Source organism: Pomacea canaliculata, linkage group LG8 (genome assembly GCF_003073045.1).
Source record: "Pomacea canaliculata isolate SZHN2017 linkage group LG8, ASM307304v1, whole genome shotgun sequence".
In the NCBI taxonomy this organism is placed as follows: Eukaryota; Metazoa; Mollusca; class Gastropoda; order Architaenioglossa; family Ampullariidae; genus Pomacea; species Pomacea canaliculata.
The window spans coordinates 5,535,200-5,553,149 of record NC_037597.1 but is presented as its reverse complement, the minus strand read 5'-3'; the positions used below and the strand labels follow the sequence as shown (position 1 = coordinate 5,553,149).

At 41.6% G+C, this 17,950-nt stretch overlaps 2 protein-coding genes across 2 annotated transcripts in view; both read right to left on the bottom strand.

Moving 5' to 3' along the window:
* The window catches only part of LOC112570640 (transmembrane protein 151B-like), a 50,320-nt gene extending 46,333 nt beyond the window's left edge, over nucleotides 1-3,987 (bottom strand). Inside the window, 1 exon segment of the mRNA XM_025249180.1 lies at nucleotides 3,069-3,987. Within this exon segment, the coding sequence (XP_025104965.1) occupies nucleotides 3,069-3,101 (33 nt within the window). The 5' untranslated portion in view covers nucleotides 3,102-3,987.
* Nucleotides 3,988-14,360: 10,373 nt separating this feature from the next.
* LOC112570562 (dynein regulatory complex subunit 5-like) overlaps nucleotides 14,361-17,950 on the bottom strand; it is a 12,573-nt gene continuing 8,983 nt past the window's right edge. Inside the window, exons 5-8 of the mRNA XM_025249074.1 lie at nucleotides 17,530-17,659; nucleotides 17,085-17,250; nucleotides 15,539-16,569; nucleotides 14,361-14,945 (exon numbers count right to left, since the gene is read on the bottom strand). Coding sequence (XP_025104859.1) covers nucleotides 14,706-14,945; nucleotides 15,539-16,569; nucleotides 17,085-17,250; nucleotides 17,530-17,658 — 1,566 coding nt within the window. The 5' untranslated portion in view covers nucleotide 17,659 and the 3' untranslated portion in view covers nucleotides 14,361-14,705. The remainder of the gene's footprint in view (nucleotides 14,946-15,538; nucleotides 16,570-17,084; nucleotides 17,251-17,529; nucleotides 17,660-17,950) is intronic.

Sequence of the window (17,950 nt, the reverse complement as noted above, 5' to 3'; positions counted from 1 at the left end):
CACTCTAGTGCAGGAACGGCAACTCGCACTCAGTGACGTCAGAAATGGAGTACTCAGCCCTTGTTTTCGTCGGCGCCGAAAGCTTTCACATCGGCGAAGTTTATGTCGGTGATTAGACGTAGCGAGTGTCAGCGAATGGTTTGTTCAATTTACTTTTCACCATCCCGTGAGGCTGTACCTAATTTTCCTAACAAGAGAGCGCACGAAAGGCAGACAATGAGAAAGTAAATGAAAGCCGTGTGCAAACACAGTGCTGGCAGCACACATCGTAAAGTGTGCTTGCACTATAATATGCAGTTGGGTTCTGTGGTTCTAAGAGCTTAACCAAACTTCTCATTTGCATGTCACGCACATAAACCTTGTATATCAGGATACACACTTGCCGTTGTCATGACCTAGTTCACAGCTAATTTATTTTGTTTTCTTACTAAAGATTTATTTTGAATAACTGGGTCTGGTTCATTAGAAGATATCCACAAAATCTGAGAGAATATCACCATGCTGCTAACTTAAAATGTTGGTGTTTTTAGATCCTCCCTTTCATATAGACATGTTGTGGTTTACACATCATCCATCCCATATCAACATATCTTTCCATGTAGAGATCTGGTGGTTTATTGCAACCTGTCTCAGAGAATAATATATATCCATGAGCATGTATAAATAGTATTATGATCCAGGGCCATGATATCAAGAAACTGTTATAGTTGTATATATATCTTACTTGACATTCGATAACCAGAGATGGCGAAATATCGTCTTTCGTGTTTGTTTCTCCCATAATATCTAACGTGATGAAGTTTCTTTCATGTTTACAGACCTTCAATATATATTGGTTATTACAGTTTTTACAGCTTTGACAAAGGGAAAAAAGCAGGAGTTTCAAAGTGTTTTAAAAGTTAAATGTAATTCAGAAATTTCAAAGTTTAATGGAACATTACGACTTCGCTTACCAAAGCGTAGACCAGGCGACCTTCCTATCGCCATTAGATGCCTAAAATTGCTATTTGATTACAGTTTTGATTAGCTGTAGCTCAGCATCACTATCTCAATATCTAAGTCGCACTACCCCGCACTTCTATGTACCGCAAACGTCATACAAATACGTGAACCTGCCTTTATCACGTGAAAACAACGTCTACGTCACGTTGATTTCAGACGTGAACGTCGTATATCATCGTGATTTACGTCCATGTTACGTAAGCTTTCAACACTATATTACGTGAGGATCTTAAACTAACCACACATGTAGGTATACGTCATATACTCTTCATTCTACATGATTCAGGTACACCCGGAAGGCACGGCCCCAGGGCAAACATGGCGCCGAGACCATGAAGGATGAACATGGACAAACTGAGCTGATCACATGCGTACAAAAAGGTCAAGTGCTTTGTGCAGTTTTTTCTCTCACATTATTCTACGTGGCCTTGTTTATACACGTACAACGCGCACTTGCTCTCATTTTCACTCTCCCTCTCTCACCTTCATGCTTGTAAAGAAACATATCTAACTTGGTTTTAAAAGGTGTTACAGTCGATTACAAAACGAGTATTCTAATTAAATCAGTTATTGTTAATGTTTCTATAACTAATTCACAGGCAAAATAAACCAAAAACTGTTTATATTTACACGTTCAAAATTACAGAATTAGTTCAAACTACGTCTCTCTCGAGAGAGAGAGAGAGGGACAGAGAGGGAGATCATTATACAGATAGATAACACAGATGCAGGATTATATTTGATTATATTGGCTATATTGCTTTTCATTTTGATTGTTGTTTAGCTCCCTATAAGGGACTCCTTAGTTTTAGTGAAGGAGAATTTGAAACACACATACATTTTTTTCTACATCCACACATATTTACCCTAAAGACCATTTTCCCAACAGTCCTAAGAACCCACACTTTGTAAAAACCATCTCTTTAGTAATAGCACAGCTTGTTTTTAGTCAAAGCTCATTACAAGACTTAATGCTGAAATTTATTATTTTGAAGATCAGTCGGTGTACTTGAAAATAAAACTAAATCATCAGCAAACAGGACACAGCTCAACACTATGTTTGCCACCGGCATATAATTATTTTCTCCGTTAGTTCGTTCATAATTAGTGAGAATAATGTTGGACTAGTTATGTGCCCTTGTTAGAGCCGGCAGGGCATTGAAGAAATCAGTGCGAAAGAGAGACAGAGACAAATTCGTCCTCGTCGGCTTCTACATCCAGCTAATTCTAGCCTAACGTTTATTTTCCCATTTTATTTAATCGTCTCTCGATTATCATTCATCATGTCTTTAATCACTGTTATTGTCTATGTGTCGCTGATGTCTCTCTCACAGGGACGACACACATTTCTCTCTCTCTCCACTACTCACTCACCAACTCACTCACCAACTCTCATTGACACTCACCATCTCTCTCTGTCTTCCACTCACTACAAGCAGAGAAGTAGACATACCAATGTTGACAGAATAACACTATAAGCAGCAAGAACATTAAATCTGTTAGTCCTCATCTTGTTTCTCTTATCTACTAACAATGCCAGGAAAGTTCAAAGCTCTCAACTGAGGAAACTGCGTAGATGTCTGGCTACACGGCAGTGATAAGACGCAGGAAAGACAGAAAGGTAGAAACAAAAGAAAGAAAATATGAATAATCTTGAGACGAACCTTTATTGAACATCTTGTAATGTTAATTAAGAACAAGAAAAGATGCGAATAGAGAAAGAAAAATTGAAGAGGAGAGGTTGGGGTAGGAAAAAAAAAAAACAGGATCATTAACAACGAAAGACAGGAAAAAATTCCCAGAAGCCGTACTCTTGAAGCAGATATAAATTACCCCCAGGGTTTGCTATGGATCGGAAATGTCGAGAGTTCTTATGTCTAGAAACAGGTAAAGACTTAGGAGATGGACTGATAATGTAGAGGTCCCGTCCTGCCCTCGTCTGTTACAGAATGAAAGAAGAAAGGACAGGGCGGGGGTCAGTCACATCTTGAGGTTACTAATCTACCTCTGCTTCTTGGGGATAAAAATATTCTTAGAGGATAAAAATGCCGGGTCCGTGAACTCACCGCATCTGCCTCGGAGTCCGGGTCGCCTGGCATACTTGGCGGCAGCGGACGTCCTCACGCCCATGCCGAAGTTGACCGCACGTGAAAACCTCACCGACGTCACATTCCCCCCACGTGAGTCTTGCTCCTTGATCAAGCCGTTACATCACACCGTCGACCTTGTGTAACGTTCTCCACCGTTGGGGCCATGCAGCGCTAGTCGGCGACGAACGGTGGTGGGCAGCAGCAACAGCAACAGCAGAAACTGCATCAACATCGAACAACTCCTCAAACAGGTGAGCGCCGAAACCCCCGTCGACTTGGGCGCTCGACTTCTGCGCCGTTTGTCTCCCCCTTGCCACAACGTGCGCTCTTCCTCTGGAGTTCTGCCGACTCTTGTCATCGATCACCGGCCGCGTCCCGCCAGCCGTGCGTGGCGCTGCAGCAGCCACCGTCGTCGCCTACCTCTAGCATCCGCCGCTGAACACCGTCGTTGGCGGCAGAAGCAGCCGCGCGGTACCATCATTATTGCAGCGACAACGGCGGTGCTAGTGGAGGAGAGAATGACTGTGGGTGCATGAACGCGTGGTCCCCCGACCACCGGAAACACGTGGAGTAGTGGCCCCTTTCGCGATTTTGTTGTTGTTTTTGGTCTTCTGGCAGAGAGCGAATCAGTAGGAGGAGTGGGGGTTGTACCGGAAATTATTACCTCTCTTGCTTGGTGAGGCACACGGCGTTGTGGTTCCTCGGGCATGACATTTGATAGGACCGGCAGGTGGCGTACCTGCAGCCAATCAATGTCATGTTTGTTTATAGCGGTGACAAATCTGTTTTTCTCCGTTATTGCCTCTGGCACCGTACCATGCGCTCTCAAACGTATTGTTGTATAATGAAGCAGAGAAGAACACGAGAGAGAAAAGAAGGAAAACCCAGTTTATAACGATTGCCGCCCCCGAGTCTACGAAACTGCCATCGAACCAGTAAAATAATTGCTGCTGACATTCCTTTCACAAACCTGTTGTAAAAATCTTCAGTTATGACTAAGTATCTAAGTTTTACATTGTTGAGACAACTTGGCAGCCTATAGCAGAGCCCTGAGGCAGTCTGTGCATATCAGTATCAAAGACTAGGTGGCAGCATTCATTGCAATATATACCTTACAGATACTTTACAGAAGGGTGTGTCTCAAATCTCAGAAAAGTCAACTGGTTCTTCATCTGGGTATTTGTCACATTATGTCACTCTCGTGGTTATGTTTCCTTGACGACAGGCTCATTTGTTGTGATCGCTGGTGTTGGCATTTTGTTTTTATGTTTAAACCAACGTGAAAAGACAATAAATTTGAAATAACTATTATTAGGAGACATAGAAACGAGTAATAACTAAGAATAAGAAGAAATTGGAACGACTGGGACTAAGGAAAAATTGGTTTGGTGGGTAGAAACGGGGACAGTTCCATGTGCCCTGGGACTAAGAAACATCAAGGGCCAGGCTTTCCTTTCTCAGATCCCCAGACCGTTTCAAGAAACGACGGGAAGACGCCGGAAATTCCTACGCCTTTGGACTTTCCAGAGAGATGCATGCTGCACCTGTCGTCGATTGATGATCAGGAAACTGGAAAATCCTTCAGCGCGCTCAGCCGAACTTCCTTCCATCGCTGCCAGCAACCCAGTGACCTCCCCTGACCTAAAAAATCTCCAAAAGGAGGATAAGAAGAATACTCCCCTTTTTTAATTTTTATTTACAACCTTGGAAAATTTCAATCGCCTCCCTGCAGAATTTTAATGTGTAGTTGCTTTGTATTTCTTACATTTGTGTCAGTTATCATAACGGCCGGATGTGACCTGTTTGATCATCAGTCTATTTTAGCAAGAGGCTATTAATAATTATTTTCTACCCAGAAGTCTGCTTTCACTTTGATTTTCTTATCTCTACGACCTTTGGTGCCGACTTCCGATGAAAAGGATCCATGTGAAGTTCAAATTATTTGTCACTGCATAATTATTTTTGAATAATCATTTTCAGCTTGTGTCCGAAAGTCATCGAAAGCAAAGATTTCAGTGGAAATGGAAACGACTTAGCTTTCGTGTGTGACGCCATTATTCCAGTCGTTTGTAGCTAAAAATAGCTGCGGCGTCTGCGCTGCTTGCGTGGCTCTCCTGAATGGGAGGCCGGAAAAGGGCGACGGGCTGCATGAGAGGGCCAATCTCCTCGCCTTTCTGGTTCACGTGACAAAATCGATTTCGCGCGAAAGTCCATTTCCGGAAGTTTTGTTTGCCTGCGCAACAACGTGCGCAATAAAGGGGTCACGGACAGGGTGAACTTCCAGGTTGTACCTCGTCACTCTTCTGCTCCGTTATTTTTGTTTCTTTTGATGGAAAGTATGTGAAACAAAACAAAAATAAACTTTTAGGGTCAAATATATGAACTTAGTCTCGTCCTACCCTGATCTCGATCTCGCTCTGTGCCAGGCCGGGATTATCTGTTTGTCTGTTTGATATAAGAACTAGAAAAACTATAAACACACATTTTTCCAACGGATACATTCGCTTAAAAAAATATATATCAACAACAAAGGAGCAGACTTCCTCGAGAGTAACAGTAATGACTGAAGTTCAACGGAAGATGAGCAAAGAACAGCATCACCTGTCTAGTGTGTCTATAAGAGTCTGAATCATCCCTCGTCCTTTTCTTGCTGCTGTGAAAGCTGAAGCCCGACAAGTGATATCAAGGAGATTAAAGCATTCTAGTTCTTCTGTAAATATAATCTCATTTCTGGGGAAAGGACTAGGCGGCATGTGGAACTCGATGGTCTTAGCTTGGTCCTCACATAGACACTAGTTAAGTAAAGAGTGTACTTGGGTCCTCATCAGCCCATCCTTCCACAGTAGGTAGCCCCAGCTTGCGGATGTTTTGTTTATTTGAAAGTGACCTGAGTCAGTTGGACAACAAGGATTGAATCACACTGCTTTAAACTTATGTGCAGCTGTAGAACAAATTTCTCAGTCTTTACCGCATGACTGGTTCAAAACGAGGGCGTGCTTGGCCTTTTATTCCAACGTGTCGTTTGGCTTAATAAATTAGGCACGCATGCGCGGATGCTCGTTGTGGCTTAGACTTCTACACGCGGATGGATGTGCTAGAGCACTCACTCTGTGCTTCGTTTCATCACATAATTATGTTCATATGGCGGCGATGATGATCATGTTCGCACACTCCAGGGACTTTTTTTTCTTACACCGCAGACTAACAACAAATCTTTGCAGTGATAGGTAATTAAAATATGTCAGGATTGGTTACAGTCTGTCTCAGTGACATTCAATTCCTACTCCTCTTTATTTTGATTTTATCTCTGGTAAATTTTTTTTAATACATCTGTTAACTAGACTGGCAAATATTTTACGTGGCTGTTATATAAAAGATTTTTGCAAAACTTAGTCACATGTTCATTCATAATACGGCCTTAGGGTGCTTACTCGAACTCCACACCTTTCTCGTAGGTCGCATCTGTTTGGCAGCTGACCATACGGTGTTCCTCGTTGATGCCTTGCCTCATCCATCTGCCACACTCATCCTCTATTCTTTGACTTCTACAATGTCGGGGATAGCCAACTCAAAGTAGCAATGCACAGTTTGGACAGCTTTCTATGTCCTTCCCACCCTGAAATAAACTCTAACAAACACAGCAAAGCTTGTATCGCATTTTAGTATATTCTATAAGAAACATCCAATGTATAAGAGATATTGATTGTGTGTGTGTGTGCTCTAATTCTTCACGAGAACGGAGATCATTCCGTCTGATTTTTTTTATAAACATTTTGCACTGATTTCATTTGATTCTTATTTTTTACTTTCCTGATATATTGGAGGGAAATGGACTCAGGGAGGCATTTAATGACCTCTCAACCGTAAACAGAGATAGAGGCTATTTCTGAAGTTTACGAAGGGATTATGTAACTTGTTTTACGATTTGTGGCATAGCTGAGAAGATTTTCCTTGCTTTGATGTCTGCCTCATTGGGAGTTCCAAAATACCATTCTAATTTTCGCACTGTGTTGTGTACCATGCTTTACAGCTGATCAACAACAACAACAACACAAAATGAAAATGGAAGGTTTCTTTTGATTTCTGATGTGAGATGGATGAGTGTCATCGCCGTTAACTTCAATATTATTAATGTTAGATCACCTTACTCCTCACATTTCTGTACAGCATGTGTTATGTTACTAGCTTTTCACAAAGTATGCTAATAGCTCTAAGGGTGATCACCATGCCAAACACGTGTATGGCATTTTCATGCAAAAGTTCTTCATTCAGCAAAAAGTTTAGGAGTGGGAAACTTCCCGTTTATTTATCTTGAGTATTGATTGCAGAATGGAAACTTTTGTCCGTGCCAAAGATTTTATTCTCTAAAAGAAATTTGACAATGACCACTAAACCAACTGTTCGATTCCAAAAGACAAAACACCTTCAAATTTGTTTCCATCACTTTCAGACTTCCTCTGGTTTTTAGCATGAAAGCCTACGGGTTGAAAATCCAGAAGAAAAGTCCGAAGAAATAATTAATTATTGGAGGTCAGGCAGCTCACAATAAGGACGGAACTCAAACGTGTGCCCGAGCACTGAGGACGTGGATAAATAGTTAAAAGCCTCGCCTCGGATTTTCATCGATCTGCGCAAGAAATGATGTCCCTCCATTTTGAGATGCTGATGTATGCTTTGTCACGTGCTATGATGTCGTGACCAGCTTCGCTTCCTTATCCAGTTCTTGTTTTAGCAAAAATCTGTAGAGCGAGAAAGACTAGAGAAATAACTGCGAAAGAGGAAAACAACAAATAAATACAAAAATTAAATTAGTAAAAGCGAAAATTTAAAAAAACGCTTTATTACTGGATGATAAATTCAACAGTCAGTGGCCATGTGCTCGGAGGTACTTTGCTGACTGCAAAGACTTAATATTCAGCTACAGCTCTATGCAGCTGGCCCCAGATACATATCAGATACCAGTCAATGTTACAGCAAACAATTATCAAAACACGTTTTTCCTTTCTTTCTTTCTACCCATCCCTCTCTGTGCTATCCACCTCCTCTGAACCGTTATTTCTCATAAAAGAAATTGAATAATAACAATTCTGGTGACAGTTGAAAGATTTGTTTAGTAAGCCTGGAAGTTTTAATTATGTCAAACTTCATATTTTGTACAAACTGACTAATCTATAATTGCTTAGTACACGTGCAGTTCATACAAAATCCTTTTTGTAGAAACTAGCTGTAACTGCTTCAAACAAGGGCAATTTTCTAGAAGCTCCATTATTATCCTTTATTTGCTTAAAGCATGCAAAATGGCTTGTGGAGTCCTACCTAAAAGGTAATCATGTTTGATTAAGGTGTTCGATAATCATTGTTTCCGCAGCAAAGTGAAACAGCAGTGGATTTGAAACGCTTTCACGTGACCAAAGAGAGCATCAATGTTCTTCTGTTTTCCTGAGTATTTTCTCGCAATCTTGAAGCAATCTCAGGCTTTTGGGATTTAAGTAATTACCGAGGTATTCAGATGGGATTGATGAAATCCACCAGGAATTCAAATTGTGTGGGTATCTCGAGTTTCTTTAAGCAAGCAGTGCTTAGAATCAGTTTAAGCGACAGAGTAGAAAAATCTGAAATCTTATTATCTGCCTTCAACACCAGACTAGAAAATTGCTGATTTTTAAAGTTTCTTTGAACTGGAGACCATGCACTTGAAAGTCTGCCCGACTTTCTATGTGATTTCCGGGGAACTTAAGGAATCGTGTTTAAAAGAAATTCTAGGACCGGTAGTAAGATAACATTAAGTGGAAAGCTCTTTGGAACATAATACGAACAAGAGTGATAGTGGCGACGACGTGTAAGTGTAAAAAAATACTCGATGGTCAAGAAAACTTTTAACAAACCATGGTAATCGGATAACAGCAAGAGTTTTTATATGTAAGCCAGAGATTTATTGATCATCGACAACATGTTGGGAGGGAAAAGTTTGCTGAAGCTTCTCACCAAGTAATTTGCTTCCTCACAAGAACTACCCATCTACTAAGACTTCTAAGATTTGTACTGAAGAGATTATGTAGCCAACGCTGTGAGTTTTTGTACTTAAGCTCCCTTGAAAGGAGTAGTTTGATTAAAAGAAACTAGAAGTATTGAATGTCTGTAAACAACAATTCTTTTTAACTTTGAGCAGATTGGGAAAAAATGTCCTTTTGTCTTAGGTCAGAGAGATGTCAATAAAAGACCTTGTACTTGAAGGGAATGAGGTTGCTTTGAGCTTGATGGACCTCTTTTATTAACTGTACCTTGTTCTTCTATTTCTTTCTTTAACTTCTCTGTGTGTGTCTACGTGCGTGCTAGCGTGCCTGTGTGTATGTGTGTGTGTTCTTCTGTTTGGTCAAAGGTTCAGAGCTTCTCTCTCTACTGTAATTTTTTTAAAGAAAAATGTTGTAATTCTTACAGTCAGTACAATTAATACAGTGTTATTTGCTCTCTCTCCCCCTCTCTCTAGAGAGAGAAAGAGAGACGGAGGAGAGAAAAGTCAACGGATATCGAGCGGTTTCAAAAAACTTTGCCAAAGCGAGGCTCCTCACTTCCTGGGCCCACCAATCAATACCGTTGTTGCGGCAGCGCTTGATGTTTCACGTCGGTTCAATACCGTCTAGTTTCTTTCTTCTCCTTGTCATCCCAGCAACCCGTTCACTGGCCCAGCCACCCCGTCCCGCCAAGCCCAGGTTCAACAGATGTCATTGTGGCAAACGGAGTCATCGACGTTCTTGCAATCGCGCTTTCAACCTCCCGCCGCTTGTTTCTGGAGGACCTGCAACGTGCTGTTTATTCCTTGGAGTCCTCCGTCGTTCTCTGCAGGAAGAGAGGACTGGCTGTGTGATCGGCGGCCTGCAAGGCAGCTTTACAAGTGAGAATGAATGTCATTCATTCGTTTATCTGTCCCTTGACAGGTTGGGGGAGGGGAACGCATGGAAAGATATTGAAGCCGACAAAGTCCGTCACTCAATCCTATATTCCACTGCTTCACGTTTGCAGACTAATTCTTCTTCTGGTCATCGCGGCGTCGACCACCCTTAGAGAGAAGCTTTGAAGGAAAGTCTTTGATAAAATGGCGGACATGGCCAAACTGGACCAGCTTACATCCCTTGACTGTTGCAAGTAGAGGCTCGTGGTGTCCTACGAGTGTGGCAGCCGTGCTTCGTATAAAGTTATTGGTTTTCTGTTATCTGTTTGAGATCTGGAGCAGCCTCTTTCCACATTTGCTCTCGAGTGCATGGATTCTCTTCTCCGTGTCGGCGAGCAGAGTCCACGTTTCACATTAAATCAGGATCGGTATCACGATGGAAATGTACAGATTGTACATGGTAGTAAACCTGATGTTATGGCTGCGCCATTGCCGCTGTTGATGTCGCAGATGACGATGGGGATGAAGAAATTTATCGAGTTGAACAGGCACAAGTTCAGAGGAATGTCAGTGAGAGAGTTATAAAGAAGATGGCGGACGAAGACCGTTGTTTTCCCGCTCACTCGGAAAAGAGAAAACATTTTTTATATATGACGTCTTTTTCTGTTTCAAGTGACGTGGAACAAATGACGCACACAAAACGTCAGACACGAGACGTCATTCATTCATACACGAAACAATACGAGACCCACCACAACTCACTACAAGCTGGCAGTGGGTATGTTGTGACCAGTCACCAAACGAGCCTTCGTCGCAGAAATGCGATACTAGAGAGAAATCATGTGCGCCAGAGCGAGATCTGAACCAGCAGCTCCAGGTGGAAGCACTTCATTCTTGGCCAACCAGCCAGCAGCCAAAAAATATTCATGCCCCATGCCATTAGTGCCACGTGCACAACAAATGCATAGCGGTAAACCCTCGACCTGTGATGTTGAAGGGAAAAATTTCTTTAGACCCGATGTCACTCATCAGCCTACGCTAATGGTTTCTTAACACTATAGCACTAAAAGCCAGCACACACGAGATTATTACTAAAGGAACAATAAATGGGAAATTGGAGTCAAAAAGTTGCAGGAAAATGGTAAAAAAGGAAATTTTTTCCTTTGCATACGAATGTAGCTGTATGGATTTACAGGGGACTTGGGGTGGGAGTGATGAAGCCCTACCGAAGAACTGGATGTTGAGAATATCGAGTAGGACCAGGACTCAACACAGAACACACGCGCACTCTTTTCTCATCCACGGCGTTGTAAGGGGGAAGTAACTGTGGCTGACACCACATCAGCAGCATCAGCGGCATCAGCAGCACTAGTAGCAGTACAACCAGAGACACAAGCAGTACATATCTGGTTAGCGAGCTTGTGTAGGGCTTCAGCATGACATTAACAGGCACTATCGGGTTCTTCCACTTCTCAACATTGTGTAACGAACTTGCTGAGTGTTTATGGCTGTCCTTTCGGTTAGGCCAAATATTTCCTGCCAAAAGTGATTATAAATCGAGGTATCGAAGATCAATATGGCGACTTTATCATGAATAGTTATATTCGTGTAGTTATCAGGGCTTCTGCTAAGGCTAAATTCTTTGGGGTCCCAGGGACCTCTTCTTCAGATTTTTATGGGGTTCCTGTTCTTCGCCCAAATTTGAAGGGGACCCCATTGACGAAAATTGAAGGGGTCCTCCGAACTTTTAATGCGTACTTTACGCAATATTTTGCGTAAGCAGAAGCCCTGGTTATTATATCAATAGGGGTCAGCTAACAAGATGGCGTCTCAGCTACAGAATTCTCCTCGTCTCTCCCTTTGACCAAGTAAGAAAACTATACTCTGCCACCACGAAAAGTATGGCGAAACAACTGTTTCGAGTATTAAAATATATATTTATAATCAACAAGTTTGTTCATAATCAACTTGTTGATTTGTCCTGATAATGACAACCTAGAGATGGGCACTGCCTAACTTAGGAGGACAAAACAGTTTTAGAATTGCGGGGCCGGTAATGTCCCGACAACTGGGTCTCTCTGGCAACAAGGGTTGTCATTCCTCCCTGGCACGAAAGCAGCGATAACGTACGACTTCCTGTCAGTCGGGGATCGGTTACGAAGTCGATGGGAAGATAATGTGCAAGGTCCGCAACTTTGCCGTGTTCAAGTGATCTGCCAGATGACTGTAATGAGCTCATCAGTCTTTGCATTGTGTACTGATGGCAAGAGAAGTGCTTCAGATTATCTCCCCACTTGCTCATGCTGACAAGCCCTTGCAGCCTTGCACTTCCACGTAGTACACATCTCCCCACCCTCACACACACATACACACCCACATCCACACACACACCATACACACAGCCCCTGACACTTTTGTTGATGACGTCGGATCTTGGATGTTGGTGGCTCCAGTCCTGAACATGCCTAAAATTACTCTCCCTTGCTCTTGCCCCTTGCTGAGGATCGAACTGCTTGCTGTGTGTGTGTGTGACTTTTTACAGGTACGGTTCTTTAACATTATTATCTAAGCTCTCTCAATTGAAGCCTTGACAATGTAAATGTGTCCCACATTGGAGTGGGTTTTTCTCTGTGCATGATGAGGGTGGTCCGGTTAGCGCCCGTCACCATTACAGTGAATCTTGACTGTCCCGGATTCAGATCTCGTCTCGGGCACTTCTTTCTCTGCATGTAGCATCTGTTTACAGGGCTGGCTACCCTGTAGTTGAGGTTCAGCGTAAATTACATATTCCCCCGCCCTTGCATGGTGACATTCCCTTGATGGCAATGGAAATGAGATGGTTCTCGCGTGCGGTGCTCTCCGAAAATATTTTGAACAGTTCGGCAGTTCAGGCGATAGAGGACGTCCGGCCTTGACGAACGCCCACTGTTGTGTGAAAGAAAACTACTATTGTTGTTATCCAGTAGCACGTGCTGTGCTTATTGGACTACTGTAGAGCACTTCTGTTACTTAAATCATGTTGAATGATATCACAACACATGACTCAGCGCCTCGTGTCAGACTTGTTGGCCTTTCTAAAGTCTGGAGTTACAGATGTTTTCTATCAGGATGCGGCAGCTGATGATCTGCTTAGATGTGCTCCTGTCTGTTCTCTGCTAACAGTTCATCAGCGGTGGTGCTGGAGTCCAGATTAGTGTCAGCATCACTTTACATGGTGGTTCATTAGGCTTTGTAGTTTTGGTGTTGTTTACTGCTTCCTTTCTTTGAAATAGTGACTGCGTCTGTTTATTCTTTGCATTTCCAGATTGTTTGCCACAGAGCAGTAAGGACCTTTGATGTTTCTTCCCCACACTGCTTATAAAAGTTCCATTTGGACGTTGTCAACGCCAGGTAAGTTCCCTCCCTTCGGACTAAGGGCAACTTATCCCAGCTTCTTCCCATAGGACAGGTAGTTCTGCAGGCTTTCAAGTTCTCCTTTGATCACTTGGTGTCTGTCTTCAGGTGAAATCTGGAAGATGCATTTAGTTTGAGAAGGTGGCCATTGGTGTCTTCGATGACTGAAGTCTTGTGTTGAACTGCCTGGAGGAGAGTCTTCAGTAGGAATATAGGGGTCCATTGTGCCATTGGTAGTTCAGGCAGGTGACAGATGACAGCCGGCATTGGCTAACCACACTTGGTTCCTTCACAGGTTTCATAGCCAGCGCTCGCAATCCAGAACACTCGAATAAGAGGGAGAACAGGGCTTTCGAAGGCTATCTCGCTAAAAGTTGCGGGACCCCTGACTTTTCGGCTTTCCGTGTTGCTAAGGTAGTAGCTTGTGCATTTTAACCTCGTGTCATTCCATCCTCAATGCTACGGCATTACTTCTCAGTCCTGTTTTCCTTTACTGCTTTCATAATCTTCCACAGTTTACTACTTTGTACTGAGTTGCCTTTCCTTTCTCTCTTCAAGGCCCTTTCATAATCACCAAGATCTCGGATCTCAATTCATTATCAATTGTTCATCCTCTACAACAGAAAGATGGACAACATATCTTTTTAAACAGAACCTTCGGGTGTATATTTCAACTTTAGAGAACTCAAGATTATCATTCAGAAAAAGTTTTATTCTCATTACCTTCTCAAAGTTTTTTGTTGGAAGTTCACATATAGCATAGCACAAAACATAAATGGATATTTTGTCAAAATCCTTTGAAGATAAAACTTCATTTAATTACCAATAAAATATTGATAAATGATACAATCTAGAGCACTTGTGCCTAAGCCTTCTTTGATACCTCTGCCCCTCATATGGTACTGATTTTAAATAATTGTATATGAATCGTTGTGTTCAATAATAACTAAAAAAGACTGTGTTTAGGAAAGTATTTCCTATTTCCCATAAAAAAAAAATTTAAACATGATCTCTCAAGATTTCATTTTGTTGTTTTTTTTTCAAAGTGTGTAAATTATAACAGACTATAAATGGCAAGTTTAGTTATGTCTACCAGTTACATAAGTTGCTTTCATAAGGGAATTCCCAGTAGTCACAACATTTAAAGCAATATCATTTATAACATTGCTTGATTTATACAAGTGCACACACACACATAGATATACACAATTGCATGCACACGTGCATGGATGTCAAATTAAGTCACATAATGTCTACTAGACTCTGGAGAATCTCAGTCAGTAATCTCCAGGATAAGTGTCTCTATGCCATTGCATTCACTCATGGTGCAATCAAACTTGCTGTGGAGCAGCTTTGTACCGATGAGCAGCCTGGGGCTCAATGTAGTTCTTCTGGGGTGGAGCGTGGACCTGCTTCTGTTGGATTATTGCATTCCGAGCTGCCTCCCGGTTGCGGTGAAGAATCTGATTGATGCAGTACTCAGACTCCTGGCCACATTCAGTCAGGCGTAGGTCCATCTCAAGAATTGTTTTGTTCTCTTCCATGCCCTCCTGCAACTGCTTTCCACCATCCTATAGCACCATATAATGCACACTTATTGACCAGTGATACTTTGAATGACAATTGCGATTGTTTACTTTCAAAGCACAAATAGTACAGAATAAAAAATTATGCACCATACAAGAAATTCCTTTTACCTTAAGCAAGAAGAGCAAACTAAATAAGAATGTTGTAAATCTACTGTAAGACAAGATTCTGAGATCAACGGTTGGATTTTTTTTTTTAGAGGGATAGGGGAGTGAATTTAGTATGTCTTTCTGGAGGTATTCTCTATTCAGAATAATTATTATGAAAGCAAATAATATCCAGACTGCCATTTACTGATGGTATTTGTTATAAATTCACTCTCAAACAGACAAAGAAACATTCATATGTGTGATTAAGGAGAGAGAGAAAATCTGTACGTGTGTGTGAGAGAGGGTGCATACATGCCTGAGTTCATGTTTGTCTTAGTGAATACTTTGATATTTACTCTGAGGTCTACAATCTGTCAAAAGACAAATACTATGAAGGAAACTTTTTAATCTAATAAAAATCAGTGTCAAAAATTGTTGATAAAACATTAAAATTCTGTAAGCTAAAAATTAATATTCTTTCTACTCACTGGCCCCAGTTTATTGCAGGAAAGATCTATTGACCTGAGGATCGTGTTATGCATCATGACCTGTGACAGGACAGCAGCAGTAGGTTCTGCAACATCATTGCCACAAAGGTTGAGTTCCATAAGGGTGGAATTCCTAAGAAGTGCTCGGCAGATTGCCTGCCCACCTTCATCTCCAATTCTGTTCAGCCGCAGGTTAAGGTGCTTAAGGGTAGTGTTCTTAGTCAAAGCATGAGCCAAGGCTTGGGCACCAGTAACATGAATATAGTTGTCACAGAGGATAAGTCGCACCAGCTTACTGTGATTGTTGAGAAACTTGCCAATAGCACGAGCCCCACGCTCTCCAATCAAATTGTGGGACAAATCCAGCTCCAGCAGGCCTGGGTGATCCAAGATTAAGGAGATGAGGACACGGACCTTTTCATCATCGACTTTGCTGCCATGAAGGTGAAATACCTTAAGAGTTTTGTAGCTTGCAACAGCACTAGACAGCTGATAGCAGTCTCGGGCTGTAAACTGAAAAAGATTCCATTCAAAGTTCATGCCACAGTCACGTACACCATAGGTGACATGCAGCTCTTCCAAGTTATGCAGCATTTTTAATACAGGTTCAAAATCAAAGTGGTCCATCTCAAGCTCATCTCCATTATCACTGCCTGCATCCGAAACATCTTCTTTGTAGATATCTGGACCTTTAATATCTTCTTTAACCGGGGGAAGAAGCTGTTTTATATCCAGCTTCTTCACAAATGAGGCAGACAAAGCCACTGTTTCCTTAAGCTCTGTTTCATCTGTTTTCCCTGGCACAAACATCTCTATGATTCGCTGCAAGTTACGTTCAAAGAACATTCTTTTCCAACAATTTCCATACTCTGAGACATCACAAACATCCCAGCGTTCCTGACAGCAGCGCTTCCAGTAACCCTCATCATCAACCAGCAGAGCAGTGATTTTTAGTGGAAGCTTGGTGGCAATCTTTTTAAGGACTTTGGCCTGATGCTTGAGGAGGAGCTTGTTGAGAATTTCAGAGTTATCTAAAGAAAAGAAAATAGAAGTCCACGCCATACATGAGTTCTTTGCTTTTCTGTGGGCTGGTTCTTTTTTCCACAAATTTAAATTTCACTGAATATTCTTTTTCTGGATTAGGAAGATCCACAATGAAATCTATGATCTATATTTAGCATGACACATAGCCACACAACCAAGAATGTGTACATATTTATGAAAATCTTAAAGCTAACTTTTACAAATGTTTATGTGGTTGAAGGGAGAACATTTGTATTGAAAATAAATATTCTTGACATAATCTGACAGCAGTTTTATCCCTACTTAATTTAGTTGTACCATATCTTTGAAAAAAAAATTATTACCAACGGAACTATGTTTGTCATAGTCTAGATCTGTGTGATGACCTATCATTAATGCTTACAGTATGTTAACTCAGTGGCGGGAAAGAATGTAAACATCATTCAATGTCAGCATGAAGCTTTATCCCCTCAAAGTCTAGCATCTTCCTATGCCACTGTAAATTGACCACAACAATACTCACTTTCAAAGTTGCTGACAATGTGTTGTATGCAAAGCTCTGTAAGCTGGGGCACAGTTGCCAAGGTCCACTCATCATCCTCAGCAATAATTCTCCGCATGTTACGCCAGTCAGCTGCAGGGTTATCTTTAGCTAACAGGTCTGGTACGATTGGCTCTTCGTGTCCTCCCTAAAAAGTAACAGCAAACTGCATCTTTAAGGCTTTTTCACCTAGTAAAACATCAGCTAAATGTACAAATTACTTGTAGAGTTCAAAGTTCAGGCGGTCCATTTTATATAGAGTTAGTTTATGTTTACTAAACATCTTGATTAAATCCATATATAAATATGCATGTGCATCTAACTGATATGTGCACTTCCCTAATAATTATGAAAAGGAATTAGAGACTATAAGGAATTTCTGACACTTATTTAAAGTAATTTTTACATTTAGAATAGTGTTACTCACTTTTGTACTTGTAGTTTTCCCGCTGTGATTGGACTGTAAAGAGCCACGCCTTGAAGAGTTTTTCGATCCATCCTTTCCGATGCTTGGTAGCACCATCCCACCAGTCGCACTCTGGGGTGCTTCAGACATTCTGCAAAAGGAAAGAAACACTGTGCTCACTTGAACCAATATAACTGTTACACATGACTTGTTGCACATCATCATTTTATGAGGTGGACATTTAAGACAGGATAAATTTGGATGCACAGTTAACCAAGTTTGACAAAACTTTTACATAATGTTTATAAACTATCCGGCAGAGTCAGACATTCATCCATGTTTTTCCCTGTTAAGAAGGGTCTTTACCGCAGCTAATCTTCACAAGCTGGCAAATTGGCATACCAATGAAACTCATCAGCATCAGCAGCTGTGCTGGTAGAAA